This window comes from Pithys albifrons, chromosome 18 (genome assembly GCF_047495875.1).
Source record: "Pithys albifrons albifrons isolate INPA30051 chromosome 18, PitAlb_v1, whole genome shotgun sequence".
Taxonomy (NCBI): domain Eukaryota; kingdom Metazoa; phylum Chordata; class Aves; order Passeriformes; family Thamnophilidae; genus Pithys; species Pithys albifrons.
The window spans coordinates 3,098,686-3,124,078 of NC_092475.1; the positions used below are offsets into that span (position 1 = coordinate 3,098,686).

Sequence of the window (25,393 nt, forward strand, 5' to 3'; positions counted from 1 at the left end):
TCAGAGGTGCATGTGCCAAACAGCAGCAAGAAGCAGCAATTCTTCAAAAAAACAAAAATCCCTGAATTAAAAGTTCATTTGTGACCTTTTGCAATGCCACTAAACTGTGCTGGATTTCCTTGCAACTTCCCCACAGCTCTGCTGGGAATCAGGATGCCAAACTCAGGCTAAAGCACTGCATTTGTATGATCTTTTCATGTTAACCAGAGTTAAATGGAATCTGAAGCCCAGAGAATTCAACTCATGGACTCCTCCAGCCTGCACTGATTGGGGCTTATTGCAGACTCTAATTCCCCTGGAGGCTTGAGCCCTGACAGTAAAGATGAGTTCAGTCTTACAGAATCACAGAATGATTGGGCCTGGAAATTGTTTTTTACCTTAAAGTTCATCTTGTTCCATGGGCAGGGACACCTTCCCCCAGACCAGGTTGCTCAAAGACCCCCCCAGCCTGGCCTTTAACACTTCAGGGGTGGGACAGACACAGCTTCTCTGGGCAACCTGTGCCAGGCCCTCCCCACCCTCACAGTAAACTCAGGTTAACCCAGGCTGGATGCAGTTTGTCCTCAGGGTGTGGACCTTTACTGTGACTGAAGTGAAGAGCAAGGACTTCATTTCTTGTTCCAACTCGGAGGCAAACCCATCACTATTCTGCCTCTTCCAACTCAGAGGTAAACCCACCATTATTCTGTCTCTTCTCCAACATTAATTTTCCTTCCTGTAAATCAGGATTAACAAATGCATATGTTTGGAACAGTAGAGGACATGTGGGTGGAGGAGCTCTCTCTCTCCCCAGGCTGCAGAGCTCCCTCTCCACAGGTCACCTGACAGCTCCCAAACCTTCACTCCAGGACTCCATGGTCCCTTCCTATCCATTTCTGTCATCACTGATGCCACCAGCCAGCCAGGCTAAGCTGTGGGCCCTGGGACTGAGGGGACTCCAGTGACAGCATCCTGTTGGCAGGCAGGGAGCCTCTCTCCTGTTACTCACCCTCAGGGAAGGAATTTGGAGACAGCAACACATGGAGCACGTGGTGAGTATTTCCAGGGCCTGGAAAATAGGTGTGTGTGGGACACACAACTTTCCACTTGCCCCCGCTGTGTGCTGAGAGAGGTTTTGAAGATTAAGGCAGTCAGAGATCCCCGTATTTGTACAGGAGATTTTACAAGTAGTCACTTCAGTTAAAGAGAAAAAAAAGTTTGTGCAAAAATGCCTGCCACTTATTTAAATCAGCACAACTAAAGGTGAGGATCTGGGGGCACTGTGAATTATCTCCACCCTCCACAGCCAGAGTTTGGGGACATTTTTCTCACCCCAGAGGTCATTCATGTCTCTGCACAGAAGTGCTGGCAGAAGCAATGTCACCTCCTGTCCCACTCACTGCCAGACACACGAGCAGTGCTGGGGACAGCCCTGCAGGGAGCCAACTGCAGGGAATAAATCTGTCCCACATTCCCTGAGTGCTTTGCCAGTAAAAGGACCTAAACAAGAATAAAACAACACATTCATCAATGCCTTGCTGTTCTCTTCTGGAAAGGTCCTGTATTGCAATTCCACTACTGAACAAAAAGTCTCAATTATCCCAGTACCAGCCTGAAAAAAATTAGGTATAAGTTCTATTTCTAGGCTGAACCTTTGCAGGACTCTCAGCCCATCAGGCTGGGTAATCACTTGGATACCGACCCAGCCACACCTCCAGGTGGGAAAAACACAGAGAGCAAACCTTCCCAAGTACTGTCCTTTCTGACAACGATTTCCTGCAATTTTGTACTATTAACCAAAAATAGAAAGAAAAATAATCAAACCAACCAGCAAACCTGCATTTCTCACAGCCATCATTCCTAAAGAATTGCCAAAGCAGTCCTGGCAGGGAATGTGAGCCTTAAAGCCACTTCACCGTAAGAGGATGAGACCTGTCGCCCCAGTGTGGCACCGGCAGTGCTGCCCCCGCTCAGCTGCACCAGCTCTAAGTTTCCCGGAGAGCAAAACCCTGCAGAAGTTCCCCGCTTGGGATCCCCACACCTGCCCCAAACAGCACAACCCCTCCTGGGCATCCCTGCGACCCGAGCCCCGGAGGGGAGCGAGGCACAGACCTCTGCGGAGCGGCGCGGAGCGGCTTCCCTGCGGTCCGCCTGGAGCTGCGGCACATCCAGCTACATTCTTAAACTGTGGCAGAAGCTGCCCTGGCGCCTCGTCCGATCCTCGGCGTGATTAAAGATTTCAATTCCCAGGCGGCAGGAGGGGTAAGGAAGGGGAGGGAAAGGGATGGGATTCCCCCACCTCCCTCTCAGCACGCAGCGGAGAGCGCGGCTTGGCCCCTTCGTGCAGCCAAATAAAGCATGAAAAGCAAGAGTCTGCTTCTGTGAAAAGCAGTAAACGGCTTTTAGTGGCTGTGCTAACTAAATCAAATATCTGTCTGGGAATGTGCACGCTGATTTCCTAGAACGCAGCAACAGGTTGTGGATCCTGCCCACCATCAGATTCCCTCGATGAAGTCAGTCCAGCCCCACTCCCATCCCATTAAATAATTTGAGAGCTCAGCGTGTGCACTGAAGGCAAGTTCTGCTGCGTTTGTTTGAGGAAATTAAGCACAGCTGTAAGTTCTGCAAGGCCAGGGGGTGACTCATGAGCTGGAGCTCGATGGTGCTGAGGGTCCCCGGCTGGGGGATATTGCCCTGATCTGCTCCACTAGGAGGTCCTCAGAGCCAGGAGCACCTGGGACAGACACCCAGCTCCCTGCCAAAACTTCTTCAGAAAGATTTTGTCCTCATTGCCAGGAATGGAATGACTGACAGTGGCATTTCTCCTTACAAAGGCCAGATTTTCAGCTGCATCTGCAGGGTCTGTCAGCATCATTCTCTCGTTGCAACCAAGTGAGCTATAAAACACTTGCAATTGCCTCTCAACAGGAAACATGGGTGCCTTTGGTAGTGTCAGGTTAAATGGGAAAAAATAATCATAGTTTTCAAAATATTTTGCACAATAAACAAACATTTGTTGGTTCATTATGGTTTTATTTTACAATCTCATGAATACTTAAAAGCATCACAATATACAGACCAAAGGATAACATCAAAATGACCCACATAAATCATAGATTCACAGACTGATTTGGGTTGGAAGGGGCCTTAAAGCTCATCTCATTCCAACTCCCCTACCAGTGGCAAGGACACCTTGCCCTAGACCAGGTTGCTCATAGCCCTGTCCAACTTGACCTTGAGCATTTCCTCCAGGGATGGGGCAGCCACAGCTTCACTGGGCAAGATGTGGGCAACAAATCTTATTAAAACAAAACCTGGAGCATTTGGTACCCCACGCAGAGAGGACTGGCACTGCCTTACAGGTAATACCACAAAATTATCTCTGCTGTAATTCCTACTGGATTTCAGTTTGCTCAGATTTGCTACAGTTTACTTTAAAAGTAGAAGGTGGTGAGAAAGGAAAGAGCACATACCTCCCATGCTTCACTTTCAGGGAGTTCAGATTCAGAGCTAAAAATTCCTGCTCTGTTTACATCAGAAAAAACTGGAGCTATTTCCAGTGCTTGTGTTCAGGGTATTGCTTTCTGGCCTGCCTTTCTCCAGATGCCCTCACAACACTGTATTCTCCTGGACTTGACTTTAGTTCAAGCCAAATACCCTGGGTCAAACCTTGTGGCCACCACAGACACTCAAACCTTCTTTGAACAGAATTTAAGAAGCAAAAAAGCAGATTGAGGCTGCTTTGCTCATGCATAGAATGGCTACAAATAACAACGATGAGTGTATTGACAAATGGCTGAGGAGATGGTCTGGTTTCACTTAAGGGCTGGAAGGACCCCAGTGGACTATCAATGCAAACATCTTGCCTGGACCATGTTCCAGGATTGCTGTGCTCCAAGTAGTCCTATTACTTCAGCACCAGAACTGGGGGAACACACACCCTTTTATACAGGGGAAAAAAGGCAGACAGCAGTAAGGCAATACCTAATACACAGCTGGTATCAGATTTTCCAAGAGAGTCAACCCCACTTTAACACAAGTCAAAATCACTATTTTGGGGGTTTTTTAGGGGTTTGGTTGGTTGGTTTGTTTGGGTTTTTTTAAGGCTTGGTTTGTGGCCAAAGGAGCTGCACTGGGGGCGCTGCCCTAAGCAGGACTGCTGGAAATCATCCTCTCTATGCACAACTTAGCAGGCTAATCACAGGCAGGATGCTCTGTGAACTGGAAAGCAAGAAACCTCCCCAGTTTCTTGTTATTACCTGCTATTCTATATTTAGTTCACTTCCAGAGTAGTTTGAAGGAATATTTTGCACTGGCTGCAAATAGAGTCATCCTGCAAGCAGCAGGGGCCAGGAGGGCTGAATTTTGGTGGCTTTCACTCATTTCTGTTCCCTCCCAGAGTCAAACTCAGACTAGGACACATTTCATTTTGGGCATACTCTGGTTTTGGTTTCTTCTTTCCCCCACTGCCTCTCAGCACTAGGTTGGTAGCAGCCTAAAATGTTTGGGATCTCTGCCTGCCTCCACGCTGAGGTGAAGCTGGTTGATGAATTCAAGCATTATGAGGTGGTGAGGGCACAAAAAGCACAGCGTGGAAGTCCCACCTTTTCAAGAAACAGCTGGGGAACAGCAACCAGCCCTGGCTGTGAGTGTGGCTAAGCCCACAGAGTAGCAGGAGCCTCAGAGTTTACAAGGAAGCACATTCCTGTATTCATTTCCTTATTTTCTTGACAGAGCCGATGGCACGGCTTATCGGGCCATCTGGAGAGCACATTGTGTTCACGGTACGCTGCACAGACAGCTCAGGGGAGCTCAGACACACTCACTTGGGATCAAACTTCTTGCTGCTTCCCAGCTTTACCACCTGCCTTGCAGCCTGGCTGGTGAATGGCTTGTTCTAACACGTGGTTCATAAAGTGCTGAATTCTCACACTGGCACTAAAAAGGAGCTGCAAGAGCTTAGACAGTCTCAAGAACAGGTAGAGCCAAATATTTCAAGAGCATAAAAGTCCAAGACTTGTCCATTAGTGTGTATTTATTTGAAAATATATTAAAATGCCTGGCTAGCATGTCACAGTGAATGGTCAAGCTTGGTCCCTCCCCACAGTCCATCTCTGCTTAGTGGAGTGTCCTGCCTTTGCAAAGAGCAGTGGGATGAGATTCCTTCACTCATTCAATGGCTTCCATGACTTCCATCACAAGAGTCCGTGGTCCTGTCATGATGAGGCTGCTGATGGTCTGATAGTCCAGATGCAAAACATACACACCATTCACTGAGAAAACAAATTGGCACACCTGCAAGAGAGGAGGGACAAGGCACCTTCTGCCCATGACTGACTGGAGCCAGAGGTGATGCAAATAACTTGCCTCAAAAGCCTTTAAACCCTAAAGCATCACCACTCCATTGCTACATTAATAATCACAGTGCTACAATCACTGTATCATAAAAATGGGACCAAAGGGATTTAGACTATGAGCTAACAGGGAAAAAAGGACTCATTTATGAACAGTGGTTCATTTCACAGATGGAAATGAGGCACAATATTAACATCTAGCAATTTGGTAGCAAATGAGATTAGGTAAAGGGAAATTAACTGGGCTCTTGAGTAAATGAAACAAATTCATCCATCCCCTTCCAATCTTGCCTGAAGCAAAGAAGGAGTTGCACTCTGCCTCTGAAGAATCCCATTATTTCAAATATCCATGTGACTTTAGACTTATATCAGCTTGTAGAAATTACTCCCTCACTGCTGGGTTTTTTACAGGGAACTGGGAAACTCAATATTTCTTTCATTCATGCCTAAAACTCTACACATGAAACTCTTACATGCCTTGGCCTAAAATGAATTTCAAGATCTCAGTTAATTTCACCTGAGCTGGAAATACTGGAAGTTACTTGCTGAATCAAATCAAGGCATCATTCTAAGGTTACTCAGCTTTTGTGTACACAGTAAACAGCTCCATGCAGAACTCCATTGCTGATAGCAGGGAAACAATATGCACTACATCTCAGGAACTGTGAGAGCAGGTGAGTCAGGATAAACTTCTGCTCCTTCCCTGCCACACTGGGGTTATATACACACACTGGAGCTGAGCTGGGAATTCTCTGTTTTGCTTTCAGCAGCTCAAACAGTCTTGACATCTCCAAAGTCTTCCATGGGGATGGTTTAGTTTTGACAAAGTTTTTTGAGTTTTAGCTGCTCACAGCCCCTCTGCTGCCCTGAAAAAGGCATATCCTCCAATGTGCCACCACACACACTGCCCTCTGCCTGCAGAAATCATCCTTCCCTCCACCTCTCACAAAGCTCCATGTGCTGACTCGATTGGTCTGAACTCCACTGCAGGAGGTGGGATTATCCCAGAGGATGTGTTCAGCCCAGAAAGCTCAAACAGGATATAAGTCCTGCCTCTGGTTAAGTCACTATGAGTAAGAAGTACCTTCATCCCTGCAGCAGCAGCAGGTCCTCCAGGGTCCACTGCCTGGATGTGGCAAGGTCTTCCTCCTCGGACCACAAACCCCCAGCCCACTGCATCCCCCACAATCTACAAGAGCAACAGAAGAGTTTTAAAAACCAAGGAATGGGCTGGATAGAGGAGATGCAACAGTTCCTAGAGAGATGAAGAGCTCATGATCCTAATCCCTCATGGGTGGGACAGAAAGGGCTGTGCACCCAGCAAGATGGAGAAGTGATTAATTGCTGTCTGCAAAGCTGCTTTGTGATTAATATTCACTGCCAGCAAGTGCAGAAGAGTGAAGCACATGCAACATTAGCTGAAGTGCAAGGCATGCACCCAAGAACATTTCCAGAGCACGCACACCGTGCCTTTTCCTTGGCACATCAAGCATTTCTAAGGAGGAAGTAGCCCCTCTTGCCTTTCCCACTCTGATCTCAGTCTGTCAGAGCAGTTTGTTGTAATGCTGCGGCCCTCTGATGTGACTAAAAGAGAAAAGGAATTCCCAAGGGACTTTGCACATCACACATATAAATAAATAACAGCAACTGCAGAGCTAAGCAGGAGGAAATGAGCCATGAAAGGCCCAGGCTGGCAGAGTTGAAGGGCAGGGCAAGAGCATTCAGGAGAAGAATGAACAGCACGTCCTCATATGTGCCATACTAATCACCAGCTTTATTTCTCTTGCTCTTTCCCACAACTTTCTACAGTACACTTAATTTGGGAACCTTATCCACAGCTCCTTTTGTAACCCCACTTGTGTCAAGCCAGTATGGCAGAACAGCCTTCATGGTCTCTGTGAGATTCCCCCTTTCAGAGGCAGGCAGCAAAGGGAGAAGAAGTTTTACACAAAAATAACCAAGCACAGTAAGATCCACAGGTCAGGAGACATGTCTAGCTACATTTACACTCAACACCCACCAGCCCTGCTGTGACTGCTCCTACAGCTTTAGAAATAGCTAGAAAAGGAAAAGGCCCAAACTCAGGTTGTCGGCAGCATCCTGGAGACTTGTCCATGTAAAAAGCCCATCATAAGAAAGGCAAGAGTGGCCGTTGGCCCCTCATTCAGTGCTGCTCCACTGGATCATATCAACACACCTGATCTGCAGAGGAACCTGAAAGATGCACAAAGTTGTGCATAAAGCCATGTGACAGTGTCACAGTCTCAACAGCCACAAGACTTACTGATTCTACAGTTTGCATGGAGCTGCATGAAATGAAAATCAGAGAAACTTAGAATGGGTTGGATTGGAAGGGACCTTAAAGATCATCTTATTCCAACTCCCCTGCCATAGGCAGGGACACCTTCCACCAGACCAGGCTGCTCCAAGCCCTGTCCAACCTGGCCTTGAGCACTTTTGGGGATGGGCCAGCCACAGTTTCTTTGGGCAACCTGTGCCAGGGCCTCATCAATGGCAAAAAAACTCCCAAATGGGAGTCCTGATCTACCCCTTCAATATACATTAAACTATTACAAGGGCTGAGCACATTTTCACCTACAAGAATATGTGAAGACATTTCCCTGCCGAGAGTTGCCAACAAAAAGCCACGATGATGTGACATGCAATCAAAGTTCTAACATAGAGAGGTCAGAGCAGCCAACAGAAAGCCAACCAAGCACAGGCAGGGAGCTGGATACTGATGGATTGGCAATGCCTTTCACAATGGTCACTCACAGTCAGCGTTTTCTTGACATATGGGGCCCCGGGGGACAGGAGCTCTTCATTGGTGACAGGTCTCTTTAACACTAGAGCAGAAGGTGACAGATTCTATCAGAATCAAGGGGGTTGTACTGTAAAGTGCATAACAAGGCAGCCTGGGAATTACCCTGGGCTGGAAAACAGATGTTAGCTCCACAGTTACTGCACACAGAATTCTTTGCATTCATCTCAGTGTTTTTCTAAACACTTGCACGACTTCTGAAATCACAAAACAGAGGTGAGGGTGACCCTCTCCTCTTGATGAGTTGGGTTTGAGCAAGGCTGTGCCCTGAAGGAATGGATGTATCCCATGCAATGCAGAAGCCCGGACCTGATTTGGGGTTGCACTCAGCCACAGGAGGGAACACCAACGTAGGAGCAGAACTGAAGTAGGGGTTGGAGTTTCCAGAGAGGGAGGTGATGCTGCTCCTTCGAACTGCTGAGACGATTTTGATCTCCTTGTTGGTCTGGACTGAAAGAGGCAGAAATAACAATTGCTGAAGGAAGAAACAGACTAGTTTAAAATAACAAATTTCACCCCACAGCCTGACCCACACCAGAAAGATGGCATTTGAACTTAGGAAGAACAAAACTGGCTTCAAAGGAACATCAAGAGCTGACCTAATGATAAATTGAGTTATTTTCCTGAGATGTGGAGCTGTGACAAAGACTGTCACTGTGTTTTGATATGCACCACAAATCAGTGGGATGGATGGTCACTTCATGGAATGCCTGGAGGGACATCCTACAATCTGCTGGAGCAACACCCTCAGCTCTGGGACACTGTGGAAATGTAATCCTTGCTTTCACACCCCTCCACAAATACATGTTCAGTTACCAGAGAGGAAGCTGGTGTTGCCTGGCTCTGGGTTGAGCTTGCGGAGGCAGAAGGGGCTGTCAGGGCTCTCAGAGAGGGCACGAGAAGAGTTCTCATTGAGCAACTCTGTGAGGCGCCGCCTCCGTCGGAAGTTGATCCAGAATTGGTACAGGATGTCACTGTCAAAGAAGTGATGCCGATTGGAGACTAGGAGAGAACAGGGGAGGAGGGAGAGGCTGAGGGGGTGCAAAAATATATAGCAAATACCCTGAGGGACCCCAGTGAATTGCCTTTAATGCCTCTGTGTTCTATTGCAGTTTTTCTGACTGTTTCAGAATGCTGCCTGCAGGGAGGGAGGAACAGCAGGGCCACCTGCCCAAGAGGTGCCATCTCCCAGGGGTGCACTTGGTGTCACAGCCCTCCACCTGCCCCTGGCCTAAGACACTCAGAGCACTCCCTGCCTTCCGAATTGAAAGTTTAATTCCAGCAGCTGGTTGTGATCTCCAGCCAAGCAGAGCTGAATGTCACATCCTCACACCTCAGCCCTCAAACCCCGGGGTGGATCCCAGTCCTGTGGCCGGCAGCTTTGAAGAACTGAAGAGCGATAGCTCAGATTTCAACTCGAAGCCTTTGCGGGTGGTGGAAGATTGCTCCGATTTCAAAGGTCACCAGCTCCAAACATAGAACTAAAAGGCTCCATTGCCATCTCCAAGTGGGCACTTGACCAGCACTTGCTGCATGACATGAATGGGGATTTGTTCCCAGCACAGCCTTGACAGCTACACTCATCCTTTGCTTTCCAGCCCAGCTCCAGCCAGACCCTCACTCACCATGCTGAATGATCCCATGCTCCAGCAGTGCCCGTCCCAGCTCCACTGCTTCCTGTCTGTTCTCCACTTCTCCTTCCTGAATGAGCCAGTCGACCATCTCACAGCCCAGGAAAGTCCTCTGGTATTTCACCGAGTTCTCCTCTCTCACCTTCAGAATTGACTCTTCCACACTCACCAGCCTGGCACAGAGGTGGGACAAGGCTCCTGTGATGCCACACATCCCTGCCACCCCTTCACAGGAGCTGCAGCCACCAAAGTAGTGACACGGCTCCCGTGATGCTGCACATCCCTGCCATTCCTGATGGGAACTGCAGCCAGCCAAAGCAAGGCCAGGAGAAGCAGGCAAAGCATTGCAGCCAAAACATTGCTGCCTGGGAGCAGTGGGAAAGGAGAAAGGAATGCAGAGCTGCAGTCAGGCATCTTTGTAAATCTTCATCACAGCAGAGGGTGCAGCTTCAGCACAGCCAGTTCAGCTGCGACCTCAGCTAAAGACGGCAGGGGAAAGCCAAGCAAGTGACCAAATGCAGGCAACACATGGCAGACAGTCCAAATGGGTGGAGAAGGTGGGTTTCAGTCAGCACATAGTCCGTTTGCAGCATATGTGAGAGCTAAATCCAGTGTCTCCACGAGAGGGTGCAGCTGGCTCAGCCATGAGATAAATTGGCTGGATGTTCTCCACATCCCACGACCACTGCTGTGGATCTAAAGCAAAATACAAGGGATGCACATGTGGCAAAAGGGCAGGGAGACATCTGAAATCATTGCCTGCCTGGGGCAGGCAGGAGTTGAACTCTGAGAAGATGGTTTGGATGTAGAACCAGAAACAATCAACATAAAGAAAACTAAACACTTGGAGGTGGAAGGAGCTTTCTTCACTGTCTGAGAATTCTCTTTTCCATTACAAATTTTGAAAATAGGCTGAGACACAGGAGCCCAGGACCACAAAGGTCCTGAAAATCCCATACCCTGCTGACTTTGTCCATAAGTCCTAATAGAGCTGGTGGAAGGAGGTCACCCAAAGAGACTAGGAGCGTGCTGGGCATGGCCATGGGACATTCTAATCCCAGGAGCACTCAGACTGGACTCCAGCAACTTCCCTATACAGATCCCAGAAGCTGCACTTGGACTGGAGCCCTTGGAAGCATCCATGAGTTCATAGTAGAGCTCCTGCCCCATCCCCAAGGATGGCAGTTGTCCTGCAGCTGTGACAGGGCTCTGGAAACAGCATTTCCCAGTGGGACAGCACTGGGTACAGAGAAGGAAAAGCAAAGCCAGCAGTAGCTTTGGCTCCCAGCAGCAGAGCACCAGCAGCCAGCACAGCCAGTAGAGCACACTCCCAACACCCCAGTGCTGGGGTGGGACTCACATACTTCTCATAGAGACTCTGCCCTCTCATGAACACCTTCACGTCCTTGCTGAGGGGGAAGGTGCCGTCATCCTTGCGGAAGCGGTACAGCAGCTTGGCATCCTTGTAGTCCGAGTGCTCGTCACACACTGCAACAGTTCAGGGCAGGGATGTCAGTCCAGGAGGGACAGACAGGGCTCACACTCAGCAGGATGTGTCCAGGTTAAATGCTGTGAGAGCCACATGCCTTGTCCTTCTCTATACCCTTTGCACCATGGAACAATCAGCATCTGAGTCCTCAGTCCCCCAAATTAGCTGCTTATAAATACCTGCAGCCCTTGCTGGTGGGAGAGCTCAGCCCCAATGTACAGACCTTGGAAAAGCAGGAGTTTGAGTCTGCATTTGATCCAGACAATAAAACATTCATTAAAAAAAAAACAGATACTTTTTTTCTTTTAATTTAAATATTGATATTTAGGTTTAGACTAAAAAAGAATGAACAGAATTGTCTTAACTTTTTTAAGAAAGCTGCTGCCACTGTAAGCACTCTTGAAGGACAGAGGAAAACACCCCACACAGCATCCAAACCCCCATAAAATGAGCTCTGTCTGTGAAAAATATTTGTAAGCTAAAAAATACAGTGGCATGAACTTTTCCACACCATTTTGTGCCAACCCTGCTCAATTCATCTGTGTGGCAAATGGACCTCAAGAGAAAATTTTCTTCAAAGGCAGGTACGTACAACTGGAATAATCAAATCTGTATGAAAAGCCTTGGTTTCATCTTGGGGATGGGAATACAATCTGTAAATGAATGACTGTTAAGTCCATGAAACCTTTAGCAGGTAAATATTTGGGATGCAGCTGCAAGATAAACTTGCCTGCAACAGATTCCTAGACTACAAGTTAAAAAAAAATAAAACAAAGACAAAAAACCAGCCCAAAAATCACACTCCAGGTATTAAAAGCAGCCTGTGTTCAGGTCAACACATCTGAAGGAAGAAGAACAAACTCCAGTGGTAAAAAACCCACCAAAAACAGAGTAAAGAATATGCCTGCAAAACAAAGAAAATTAGTCAAAGAGAAAAGAAAACCTGCAAATGTTTCCTTGCTAAAGTAACATTATCCACTGGAGTGAAATTCAAAAGGTGCAAAATACTTCTTGTGAAAATTTTAACACTTTTTCATCCTCCTGAGCAGACCAGCAAAACCACATTCCTCTTTTGGTGAGCAGCAAAATGCCAAAACTTGTCAGATTATCTGGAGTTCATCATTCCTGCTGAGCAGTTGTCTTGGATGAAATCAGGACACTAAAAGCCCGTGACTCATCGAGCAGGAGGGAAGGATGAGGTGGTTTTAACAGTGAAAGTTTGCATCTTCCTAACTCCAAGGAGCAACAAGTCCAATGTCATTGCAATTAGGAATAGAACATAAAGGCTTGTAGGACTGTGCCCACAGAAAACCAAAGCATTTTTTATTTAAAGACCAATTTCAGTGTGTTTCCTGTGTGTAAAGGAACCAAAGCTCAAACCACATCAGGTAATTAAGAGGCAGCAGAATGATCTTCATGAGATAATTATCCTGATCCCAGCAGAGAAGAGAGCAAACAGTTTAGCCAGGCAATTGCCAAGCAGCCAGAGCAGAGCTGCATTAGCAGGCAGCCCTCTTTCCACAGGGCTAAAAGAAATTAATGGACAAAAGGCAAGTTGGAAAGTCAACTTCTGTGTCCTGCCAGGAATTATCACAGAAGCAGGATGGACACGTCCCAGTCAGCAATCAAAACAGCTCTGGCACCCAGTGCTGCACAGGTTTAATTAACTAATGGATTTATTTGAAAGTGTCAGCTGGAGAGATGGAAAAATAATCAGCTTGAAGTGTTAATGGTTAACTGAGAACTCCCTGCTTCAGCTTTATATTTTTGTGATAAAGCACAGCAGCAGTTTATTTTTATGCAAGGCAGTTTAATGTAAAGGGCATTAACCTCAGCAAGTAGCAGATGGCAACAGAGAGTGTTTGCATTGCAGTGGTCAAAGGCAGCTATTTCTGGACCCTGGAGAAGAGGGGGGAAGAGAGGGCTGGATTTGCTGTGGTCCTCATCTGCCTCTGTCTCCTCAGCTGCATCCTCCATCCAGGCCCAGGTTACCACAGCTCCTGTCCCAAGGACTCGGGAGCAGGAGAGCTCAGCCACAGCCCCTCCCATGGATGGCAAAGGTGTCCCAGGGCTGTTTGAGAGTCTGAGACTTCTGTTCCTGCCTGGGCCTGAAAATCATGGAGAGACAAACTGCTCTTTGCCAATTTGAAGCATTTGTTTTCTTTTATATTGTGACCAAGGGCTGGACCTTAGGGATTGCTCTGCAGCTCAGGGACAGGCAGAGAGCTCAGTACATGACCTGAGTTAATCCAAAACTCCTGAAAGTTCTAAATAAATTTTGAAAAGAAAAAAAGCCTGACTACAACTAAAAGCTGAGCTTGAATATCCAGCTGCCTTCCCTCCATTCCCTTCCTCTTTTTTTTAACAAGTTCCATGAACAAGCCTTTGAAATGGCATCACATCCATAAATCCCAAGGGAGGCATTCCTACAGTATTGCTTCAGCTCCAGGTTCACAGGTACCAGACTACTTTTGCTTGGAGTGAGTGATGAGGACTCCAGAGCCCTACTGGCCCCATTGGGGGGAAGCTGAGGAACACTGGGCTCTTATGGTAAGAAAATGAACTTTGCTTCCACTTCCTCATGGCACAAACATGAGCCAGACCAGATTTTGTACAAATACCCACCTGGCTGGATACAGGAGAATACAGGTCAGGTGTTTCTGAACTTGTTTCCAAATAGGAGACACTTCAGATGCCATTTTACCAGCACAAAGCCCAAGTCTCTTTTGTGATGGGCAGGGAACTGGCACATCCCCCAAAGCAAAGTAACTTCACACAGATCCAGCCCCACACAGCCTCATACCTGCCCATCCTCTCCCAGCTTCTCCAGGAACCCTCACCCGTGGGAAAGTGGGGGACAGGGACCTGGCCACACTTCTGTATCCTGGTCTGACGGACACACAGAGTGAGCAGACACACAGACACCTCCCTGGGGAGGCTCAGCAGGCAGCAGAGACACCCACACACCATGATGGATGATGTAGTGGTCCATCAGCTTCTGCATGAGGCGGATCCCCGTCTCTCTGTCCGGCGCCTCCTTGTGGTCGATCAGCCAGTCCGTGAGTTCCTTCGCCACGAAGCAGTTCGGGTACGTCCGGAGGTGGAAACGCCTGTCCTTGATGAGCTTCCCATCGTGGAGGCGAAGCCTGGAGGGAAAAGCAGCCACTGAGCACAGCTGGGGTCACAGGGGAGTTTGGGTCTGATAGCTCAGCATCTGTTCAGCTTGGAGAGAGCAGGGATCAGCTGGGACTTCTGGCAGGCACCAGCCACTGATAAATTCAACCAAACTGCATCGGTCAATCCCAAGGAGCCTCTCCATCGTCCCCTTCTCTCCTCCTGTCACTATGCAGGTTGTATAATTGCCTCCTCCAGACACAGTCTGACCCACACATGTATTTTGGTTCTAAACAAGCCTCTAAAAAACACACAGCAGCAAACCAAAGGGGGTGAAGATGGGCCAAAACTCAGAAAAAAATGGCAGTATATGTATTTGTCATCTTGGCACCCTTCTGTATCTAGTCCTCCTTCCCCATGACCATGAAAGCAGGAATAAGGCTGCCCCTAGGTACAAGTCTGAGCCATAGCTCCAGGTGGGCCCTGGTTTCTCCTGTCTAAGCAGGGAGTGCCAGGAGGATCCCACCACTACCTACTGATCCCACTAATCCACAAACCCACGAATCCACAGCACCAGTGGACAACAGTCCTGACATTTTCTGCTTCAAAATGGGATTCACTGGGACAGAGTTTAGCAAAACAACAACCTTCCTATCCTGGAAACCCTGATGTTACAGCCAGTCTGCAACTCTGATGGAAAGATACATATGGGCAAAAGTGCTCAGGTGAGTTTAGCTTTGACTTTCAAAAGGACCTTAACAACTGAGCAGGCCACAGGGCACAGAGTTCTTCTGTGTTGCAGCCAAAGCCAACCCAGTCTGGCAGGAGATCTGTCCAGGGGCCAAACTTTTGCCCTGTAGTCATGACCATTCCCAAACCATCAACCCTGGAAAATGCCCAGTGTATGCAGCAGGCTCAGAGGGGAGATATTAATTAAACACCTCCTCTGTAACTCCAGGATGTTTTTGGTTTCAAATTATTAGTCTCAATTCCTGGTTTTGCCTTGGGCCAGTGTATTTTATTAAGGCATTAATCACTGCAGCCTTTCATTATTTCATGCCTCAAGTTCTTTTGTTCTTTTTGGAAAAGTTCTGTGTACAACACAGCATGTTGGACAACAGTTTTAGGTACTATATGAAAAGTTTAAATACCCTGAAAGTCTATCAGATAATAGTGGATTATCCTGTATTGTAGGATTTACAAATACTCGGGTCTTAACAGACTAAAGAGAAAAACAACTGTTAGAAGAAAAATTAGTAATTGTTGTTGCAATTAATGCTGAGGCTACTATGAGACAATATTACTACCAAAATTTTTCAGACCTTCCTGGTAATTCAGACACTAAACCAAAGATTAATGCAGTGCCAGTTCCTGGCCTTGCCTTTGACACACCTCCCTCAAATCCTGAGGTCAATATTCCCTATTTCACTCTTCACCTGGAAGGCTCATTCCCACAGGTGACCAGCACTCATTCTGCATATGGATTTTACCCAGAAAGAACAGTCCACAGACAGCTGCCTTGCTATTTTTAGAGGTTTTGTCTTTTTCCTTCCTTTATTTCATGGTCCACTGTCAAAATGCAATCAGACACAGCCAGCAGGGACTCCAAACAGAGGCTCCCCAGCCCAATATTCCTCTGATATGGGGGAAGACAAAGTCAATTTTTAGATGCTTTTTTTCCTTCAGCAAGTGGGAAGGCACTTCAGAGGCATGTTTGGTAGAGATAAGAAATGTTCCAAGAGTGCTCCATTGCCATAAAGAGTCTGCAGGAGTCTATAAACACTATAGAGATATATGAACATACACACACATATAGATGTATATATTTACACACTCAGACATACCTTTCACATATAACACAAAGACCATAAACACACAAGGCCTGAATGGTTGGGAGGACACTATTTCCCCATAGATACTTTTTTATCATGGTTCAGAATACAGAAAAAAATGCACAGATCCTGCAGGAGAAAAACAAAAGAAAAATATTTTCAACAGTGCTGCTAAACCCTAAGATTTAAAAATAAAAATAAAAAATGCATTTATGTTGAAACTATCCTGCTGAGGAAAATTGTCAGGACAGGAGGTAAGTTGTGTTTCAGCACCTCTGGAGCAGCAACATGTTGGATGGACCTCTATGAGCAGTTTTCAGTCTGTGCCAAGTGTTCCCTCTGTACTGCAGACCCAGAGCAGAGGAAGAGACACAGCTCAGTGTCCTTCTGCTTTTTTCACTTTCCTCTTGTTTACTGTTTCCTGTCAACTCTGAGGAGACAAACTTTGTCCTTCATACACAGGATGTAACAGCAACTGCGTCTTCCAACAACTCTTGGATGATGTTACAAAAACAAAGCTGGTGGAACCCTGAGTGAGTTACAATCCCACTTCCAGATGAAAAATATTAAGGAAATATATATAATGCAATACTATGAGTTTTCTAGATGGCAAAATCTACCCTGTGGATATTATTTCTTCAAGAGGGAAGAAAAAAAAATTCAGAGTAAGGCAAGGATAAAAGTCTTGCTGGAACATGAGAATGGGCTCTTATGAAACACTCCTGGCTTGGCAGCCAAAGCGCAGCTTCCACGTGCGTTTGCTTTGGGTTGGTCGTGTTGGGTAAGCAAATTGTTTCTTTGTCAAGGTCACTACAAAGCCATCATTATTCATCCTGGGTAACCTTGCTGAAAGGGACATCACAGCAGGGGAAACAGAAGAGAAATAAACTCTCCACCGCCCCCCATGTAAACAGACCTTGCCCATCTCAAATGCCAAGGTGGATCTTTCAAGGATTTTAACTGCAATTCACATTCCCACAGCAGTTCAGTACAAATGAATGGCCTTGGAGAGATGCATCATCTAAAGGATCTTTTTTTTGTTCCTGTTTTCACAGGAAAGAAAAACAAACATAGAAAACCCCCAAACAACAAACAACTAAGTGCTCACTAAAAGGCAGCAACAGCCACAAGAGAATCTCTGCAAAACAGCTGCTGCTGGAGAGGCACCTTCAGGCCAAACAGGCACTGCAAACAGGCTCAGCAAAGCCCAGTTTGCTGCACCCCAAGTCTGCAAAAGCAGAGAAGAGGGGAGAGCTTTGCATGCCTTTGGCAGCCCAAAGTGGTACAAAGATGTTTTATTTTCCTGCTTGTTTTAAAATGAATATACAGGAAAAGAAAAATCTCAAAAAGAAATCGAGCAAGCACAAGTCTGCTTTCCAGTCCTTGCTTTTACCATGCTAAAAATTAAATAACTGCCTTTTTAAGGTCATTCTAACTAAGTAGTCTCATCTGAATAATGTTTACTGCCACACCAAGCAGTGCCCCACAGTTCCTCAAGGAAGACATCCCCACTGTAAGAGATACAAGTCCAACAGAGAACCACCAAACCTCCTTCAGACCCAAGACTTTTGGGCAAGAATAGAAATTTTTACATGTTCAGCTACACATCTTTAAGTGAGCCCAATTTCCAGGGCATCAAAGTATGAACACTTCATGAAACAGCATCGTAGTCTGAGTATCCAAATAAAACACTCATCACCTCTGAGAACTTTGGAGAGAGACTGAAATCACAATTTTGTTCTTCATAGGAGAAAACCTCCCATCTCCTCTCACTTTTTCTGTGCAAGACATGAATTTACCGAGTCTATTTTATATTTAAGAGTGATTAATGCAGCTTAACAGTTACTAGAGCACAGCTGGTTCGCTTGACCATGGGAATACTCAGACCAGAGTGCACAAGGACTTGCCTATACTTGACAATCTCTGATTACAGCAGGGTGTGAGTGCAAAGCACCAAAGCTATTCCAGAATATCTCTGTGCAGATAAGCCACTTGTTGCAATTAGAAGTGACTAATTGGGCCTCTCTTACAGATGCCACCCAGGAACACACAACGCCCAGTAAAAGTGGTGTGATTTTCATGCAAGTTTATATGTCTGAAACAAGAGGATTGAGAGCTGATGTGAGGAACAAGCCTGAAGCCCTTTTAAACTCAAGACCAAAATATCAGTGAAAGTTTTTATCTTCATCTTTTTAGTGGAGAAAGACACAAGAGCCAAAACTCCTCTTCCCATTTACAGAGCAAACAGCAGCATCCTCGTGGAAGCAGAGAGAACCCAACAGACAGACAGCCCAAACCACCCTGGCCAATGTCCCCTCAATTCCTTTAGGATCCATTTTATTCCCAGCCATCCCCACGAAGCATTCCCTCACCCCTCACTCGTGCAGCTATTTCTGGCTGGGAAACACATCCTGACACTGAACAGACTCATCCCTGTGGCCAAACCAAACTCTGAGGGATTTGTAAACTTGCTGGGGAGCCAAAGAACTGTAAAGATGGAGCAAAGGTTTGTTTGAATAAATGTAATAGTGGGGAGGCAGGGCAGGAAGCGGAGAACAGGGAAAAACAAATGTTTGATATTTCATGTAGATACAACAACCTTATTTGCTGATGGAGGTTTGCAGAGTCAGGGCAGCCAGCAAGGCTCCTTCACATGTTTTATATTCCACAGCTTGGGAAAAGCAGGGGAGAACAACGTGGACTTTTAGCCCTGTCCATCTGCTCTTCTCTGAGACATCATCCAGCCCCTTTGCCTCAGCTTCCCCATTGCTACACACTGGAAATCCAGGTCCCAGGAAGATTCATACCACTCAGTCCTTGCCTACCAGGCTGTAAGATCCTCAAAATAAACATTCAGTGTGTTCTGCATTACTCAGTTCTCCTTCAAGCCAGGAGTTCAGGAGCAGGGGGAGCCCAGCTACAGGCTGGTGTCCATCTCTTCACCCTCCTGCCCAGATTTTACAGCCTATGCTGGCCAGCAGATCCTTCCTGCACTGGGAATGGGCTCCTGCCCAGACCAAAGCAGAAGGATGAAACTGCTGCATTCCCAGACACCAGCAAAAGGACCCTCCTGTCCATCATTATGAATTCTCAGATTTTGGGAGCTTCCTAAACCAGGAAACTCCAAAGCACTCCATCTATAGAGGGAAAGAAAAATAAGAAGTGAAAAAGGAAAAAAAAAAAGATGGGTGTCCCCTAAACTATTTTTTGGGGTTTCTATTCAGCTTTATCCCAGTGTGCAGTGTACTAGGAGAGTTCACAAACAAATTCACTGTATCCCCTTCTCCTCCTTACCATCACAATCACCAAACAGTCCAGGATCTGAAATGCTCCTGTCCTGCAAAAGGTACAAGGAAGTCCCATCACTCCCCACACATGGAACACAGTTTCAACACACAGCTGGATTATTTTATTCTCTCTGAGTACCTGACTCCTTTATTTGGCCCAGACTAGAGGACTCAATTTAAACTTCAGTCACTCCAGATGAGTAAAATACTGGAAATATGAATAAAATATAAATATGAATAAAATATAAATATGAATAAACATTCTCCACCCCTTTGAACACTGGCTGTGTTTTCAAGATGGGGCCCCAACCTATAGCTGGGAGTTACCAATCCTTAGTGCAGTGCAAATAATAAAGCTAAAGCTGACAGTACTTGCCAAGAATGGACAACAGAGCAACACTAAACTAATTTTAGGAATCCAGTACTAGCAAAAACCCAGTCTGGGCTATTTACATTATTCAAGGATATATTTCCTATTTTCCACCCACATTCCAAAATAAAACAGAATGGCTCCAGATACAAACAAGCAAATTCTGCTCAAGAGCTGGGAAAACCCACAGTCACATACTTAGAAGCAAGTGAGGGTTCTGACCCCAGAAACACAAGGAACACAGTTTCTCAGCCACAAAGGTTTTCTTGCATGGGAGACCAGATTTTTGTCTTCATAGGAAAAAAACCCCAACAACTCAGAAGCTGCTCAAGAGCTGGGATTGCAAACCAGCAGAAGTTCCCAAAAGTGACTTTCAAGAGAGAGAGGATGCAATGCAGGCTTATGGTACCCAGGAGATGCTCTTCCAAGTTACCCCAAAAGTCCAAACATTCCCAGAAGAATGCTGACCCCAGCCAGCCAGGGAGCAGGGACCTTGGGAACACTGTTCAGTGCTGCTCCATCACATTCTGCACTTGGGGGAAGGTGCAAAGAGAGAAGAAAATTTGTTGCCATCTAAACCCACCTGCTGGACCCCTGGCACCTGGAGATGAAGGGCAGGAGATGCCATGGAGGTGCAGCAGGAAGGTAATATGGGAAAGGACCTGGCTCAGCCCTGGTTTGGTGGGTGAAGGAAGGATCAGCAGGTGCTGGGGAGGGGGAGATACTTATACCTGGGGGGAGAAAGAGCTTGTTCAAAGATAAAGCTTTGTGCCTCCTGCTCACAGGGTAGAGCCCAGAGCCTCGGGTACAGCCCTGCCCCAGCCTGGAGGAGGACCCCACGACCTCGTACCTCAGCTGCTCTCCAGCAATCATCACCTCTGCCCTGTAGTGCTGCTCGGTGGCTTTCTTCTTCAGGCTGTTGCTCAGGCTCTCCATGCCGGGCTGGCGGTGCGGTGGCGGTGGGAGATGCTCCCCGTGGGATGCGGGCTGGGAAGATGCAGGTCCCCCAGCGCCGTCCCCGCCGCGGGCAGGGTGCAGGTTGGCAGCGTGAAGTTGCTGACTCCTGCTCCCCGCCTCTGCTTCCCTCTCGGCAGGCTCCGGAGGAGGAGCCTGCTGCAATCCGAGCCTGGCTCTGCGGGCTCCTCACCCGCTGGCTCCAGCCGGGCTTGGGCTGGGAGCCGGGAAGGTGCAGGGATGCTCCCAGCAGGATGCGATGGGACAGCGCCCGCTCTCCTCGCTCCGGGACGTGACTCCTGCAGGCTCCGGGCACACGGGGCTGGAGGGTGAGTGGTTTAATGAGCCATCAGATGGACAAAGCACTTCCTTCCTTACGCTGTAACCTTCCTACAAGGCTTCAAGATGTGCCATTCTCCAACACATGCCATGTGCCTTGTTCTCATCCTTCTCCCTGCGGACTTTCTGCCTCTCCCCAGGATGGGGAGCTTCCAACACCATGGCCAACACTTGCAAAAAAGGGGGCTCAGAGCGGCTTGAGCCCTTCCTCAGTGCAGCAGCCATCACAGGTTGGATGAAGAAGCACAAGCTGTAATTAGCAAGAGCTGGCACTGATGAGTCTGGGGCTCTGCTGGTGCCAAGCTGACACCAGATACCACCTTTAAAATCTGCCTCCAGGCACTGGTACCTGCTCAGCTACAACCAGACATTTCCATTATTCAAGGTAATTTCTGCAGGCTAGAGCTGATCTAAAAGTGACAGTGACCAGCAAAGAAACAGGCAGAGGAACTGGGATGTGGAAATTGTTAATTGCATCCATTATTACCCTCAGATTCATCTGCAACCCTATTTTCATTAGTTAAAGCAGGAGTGAGAAGTACTGGCTGGCATAGAGGACAAAACATCAAAAACATAAAAGAAACCTACAAAAGTGTGTCTGGAGAAGATGGGGGTGACAAAAGGGAAGGAAATTTTATCAGCTAATTTGAAGTCAAATAAAGCATCAGTGAATTGAATGCTGTCTTTGGTTAGTTTATCCTTAACAGCAATTCCTCAGCCAGCAGTGAGTTAGCCAGTTCCTCCATCAGCACAGGCAGACCTTTCCAGGTTTATGCTCCCCCACACCATAATAGTGCTAACTCCAGCAGGCCTGGGTTAGGGATCCGAGAGGCACAGCATGGAACAGCCAGGGCCAGAAGGAACAGGAGACACAGGGGAAAGACATGGCTATACCTGGAGGCACGTTGGGCTTCCTCCATCCAGCATCACAGCCAGCCCTCTGCTGAGGGAGCAGCAGCAGAGGTGCAGCTCAGGGGCTGACAAACCTCACCCTCAGTGCTCCTGTCCAAGCCAAACACCCACCACCCCCTGGCCATGCAGGGAGAGCAGTGATGGGCTGCACCAACAAGGCTCCCTCTATCCAGACACCCCCAGAGCACACTCTGTGCCATGTCCCACTGTTCATGCCAGGCCATAAATGCAGGGAAACAGGCTCCCCTTGTGTACACAGGCAGGCTCAGCTGGCAGCCCTGGGGCAGGCTCAGAACGGCTCCTGGAGTCCTCTTTGACCTCTCTGATGGTGCTGCTGCTGGTGTGTCTCTGCCAGTCCCAGAAAGAGGGCCCTTGAGGTGCTCCTGGGGCATGCAGGGCTTGTCCCTGCCCACTGCTGCAGCATCCTTCATTCCCAACATGAACACAGTGGGGAGAGCTCCCCAGACCTGCCCATCCCTGCCCATCCCATCATTCCCTGTACTGCTTCAACTGGGGAAGAACTGCTGCTGTTTAAATCATTGGATATAAATATTTTCCTTTTAAAAAAAGAGAGAGAGAAAAAAAAAGAGAGAGACAGGTCCAAGCCTCAGAGTGTTTTACAGTAACAATCTAAAGGATTCCAGCTCTTGCCAGCTTCTTTCATGAAAAACAGAGCAGGAAAAAAGCTTATCACTCCCATAAATAACCTTGTAAAAGATGTCCTTTAAATTAGACATTAATGTTTCTACTTAAGCTGCAAAAACAAGAAAAGAAGCTAGTAAAAATATATTATCTCCCCTTCTCAAGCCTGGGAAGCACTTCAGTCAAGAGAGCAGACGGAGGGCACAGCAGCCAGAGATATCCAGGGCTGCTCGGGGTGGTGGAGCCATGCTTGGAAAGCTGCCTGTAGGGATGACAGGCAGATAGATGGACTGAAACCTCTCCTGAGAGGACAGAGGATCACTGTAAACCCACAGCTGTTACAGAGAAGGTGACTATGGAGTAGCTGTTCTCCCAACAAGGATCAGGGCCAAACTCCTAAAATGAGTCAGTAGACTCAAGACAAACTGGAGGAGGGTTTTTCCCCTTCAGCAGCATAAAATTAAATCATGCAAATTGCTACCACTTGATATAAAGGCTCAAAATCTAAGTTGATTTAAAAAAATAAACTGGGTGAATTCATGCAGGACAGGTCTTGGTATTGAACATGGAAATCCAGATGATTACTTCTGTCTTCATTTATGAAAGCTGCAAGAATATGTTAGTGAAGAGGTTACTCACCATTTCTCCTCCTCTTTCACTGATTTCTGCTACTGGCTCAGAGTGGGGATTCAGGCCTGGAGGAACTTCTGCTGTCCATCAGCACAACACCCCAAATGTCACAACCCTAAGGCTTTTTACACTGACATTTACAGGGAAGAGCATCTCCTCCACTCAGGAGCAAAGCCATGCTAAGCCAAAGCCCTGTGCCTTGTGCTCACAGCCCCGAGCTCTTATTCAACCTCAGCAGTGTCCTTTGCAGATCTGACACCTTCCACCCAAAGCAATTTGTGTCACTGAAGGGAGCACAGGGAATACACCCTGCAAGCTGCTGTTAACTCCATCCTGGAGGTGACAGCATTTCAGGGCTGGGAAAAACAAGATATATGTCCCTCGCTCCCCATACAGGAAGGATTAGTTATCAGCTATATCTACACATGAAAAGAGCTATTCCTATCATGGCTTTGAAGTCCAAGCTACAATGAATATGCAAGCAGCACTGGAGAGTCCCTTCATGCAGGTCTCCTTTCCAGAGGAATTTGAGTGTCTGAATTTTTTGTTTCAATAGATTAGGAAGTAGTTTGACTCATTAAGTGTCCAGAAAAGAGGACACTCCAGAAATAGAGGCACCTCTGGATACAGCCAAGTATCTTGATTTTCAACTCCCAACATTGTTACATCAAATAGAAGGTATCCCACTGATTTTTTAATTTTTTTTCCTTCTTTTTTCCCTAGCAGGCTTGAGGAAAAGACAGAAGTGAATTCAATGAGTTTGTTTTGACAACTTGTAAAAAGATTAAAAACCTGTCTATAGAGCTTGCCAGGAGTGAGCACAGAGGACACTGTGAGCTTTCACAGCCGTCCTTGTCACTGACTGCAAAGTTTGACTTAGTCCTTTGCCTAAATTTTGTCCTCCCTGTGGCAGTTCAGGCTCTGCATTTCAAGCAGAGAGCTGGAGAAATCTCCTGTGTAGGGCAGCAGAGTCTGGCAACAGACAGATTCAGATTTTTCCTGCTCTGAGCTGGCACATCCAATGCCAGCAGTTGGCAGCCAGCCATTGCTTCTCGCCCCATACACTGAGTTTGATTTAGCTTAAAAAATCTTTAAAAAAAAATCTAAAAAAGGAGTTCACAGCCAACATCAACACAATAAAATCTCTGATTTTGAAGGGCCTGCATTTCCTCTGAGCTAGACAAGCCCTTCCCTGGTCAGCTGACACTGAGCTGTCCTTGCCAGAGAACATTCTCCCTGGGGGTGAGCCCTTGTTACCAGCAAGGTGTGCTCCCCCGGGCTGGAGCCTGTCCAGAGAGCCCAGCATTGTTTGGGGACCAGGCTCTCCTGCTGCTTTCAGAGAAGTTGTTTATATTTGAAAGTGAAGCTCACAGTCCACCCCCGGGGCTATTTGCTGCTTAACTCATTGGTGTCAGAGCCACAGCAAATGCTGGAGGCCACCCCACATCCAACACCTCCATAAAAAACCCCACTTGGAATAGCACATCAGCAACACTGGGGGCATCTTGGGTGGAGATCCCTCATCCAGAGCACCCAGGGAAGGGTCTTGTAATCCTTAAAGCCAGCCTGGAGATTGCTGTGCCAGGGTAATGTGCTGCCCCTCAGACTCCTCCACTTCTGTGTTGGAAGGTCATCATGGGACTGGTCAGCAGCGTTCTCACAGCCCAAGAAAACTGGGAAGATTTATTACCTTCTAGTGGCAGAAAATGAGCACATTACTCAGCAATTTCTCATTAGCTGGTTATAAATCTGAGCTGGAGCTCTCACGCCATTGAGTGTCCTTCATTCTGTTCCAGAAAAAAAAATGTGGACCTTTGAGGAATATATTGCTTCTTTCCACAGAAGATAAAGAGTGATAACCCCAAGCAATCAAATGCAAGTCAAAATAACTTGGTTGGCTTCGAAGAAGCAAATAGGGAGATCTTTGTTTCCCTTAAAATTGTAAACAAACACAGATCAGTCATCATTCTCCAGAACAAGGAACAGTACTTTAGCTTGGGGAAAAAAAAAGAACACTAAAAAATGCAATTCTCCCAAGA

The 25,393-nt window shown here is 47.1% G+C and overlaps 2 protein-coding genes across 3 annotated transcripts in view; both read right to left on the reverse strand.

Moving 5' to 3' along the window:
- The window catches only part of COL20A1 (collagen type XX alpha 1 chain), a 50,453-nt gene extending 48,263 nt beyond the window's left edge, over positions 1 to 2,190 (reverse strand). Inside the window, exon 1 of the mRNA XM_071572747.1 lies at positions 2,092 to 2,190. The gene's annotated coding sequence lies outside the window, so the exon portion shown is untranslated. The remainder of the gene's footprint in view (positions 1 to 2,091) is intronic.
- Positions 2,191 to 2,999: 809 nt separating this feature from the next.
- LOC139680478 (DEP domain-containing mTOR-interacting protein-like) lies at positions 3,000 to 20,952 on the reverse strand. 2 transcript variants are annotated; one of them, XM_071573105.1, is made up of 10 exons: positions 20,728 to 20,762; positions 16,233 to 16,349; positions 14,242 to 14,420; positions 11,150 to 11,273; positions 9,780 to 9,958; positions 8,971 to 9,156; positions 8,464 to 8,604; positions 8,109 to 8,179; positions 6,418 to 6,522; positions 3,000 to 5,274 (listed from the first exon to the last, which is right to left on the reverse strand). In XM_071573105.1, the coding sequence occupies exons 2-10, from the start codon at positions 16,316 to 16,318 to the stop codon at positions 5,149 to 5,151; spliced, it is 1,197 nt and encodes a 398-aa protein (XP_071429206.1). In that variant the 5' UTR covers positions 16,319 to 16,349; positions 20,728 to 20,762; the 3' UTR covers positions 3,000 to 5,148. The 2 variants fall into 2 exon arrangements, with proteins under 2 accessions (XP_071429206.1, XP_071429207.1); XM_071573106.1 differs by lacking the exon at positions 16,233 to 16,349 and having other exon boundaries at positions 20,728 to 20,952.
- Positions 20,953 to 25,393: the final 4,441 nt, after the last annotated feature.

Excerpts from the sequence above, each read along its gene's own strand:
- LOC139680478 (XM_071573106.1), bottom strand. The coding sequence starts at position 20,813 with ATGGAGAGCCTGAGCAACAGCCTGAAGAAGAAAGCCACCGAGCAGCAC. Across the intron at positions 8,605-8,970 it reads CAACACCAGCTTCCTCTCTG|TCCAGACCAACAAGGAGATC; the intron begins GTAACTGAACAT and ends TGCCTCTTTCAG. Across the intron at positions 5,275-6,417 it reads CTGCTGCTGCAGGGATGAAG|GTGTGCCAATTTGTTTTCTC; the intron begins GTACTTCTTACT and ends CCTCTCTTGCAG.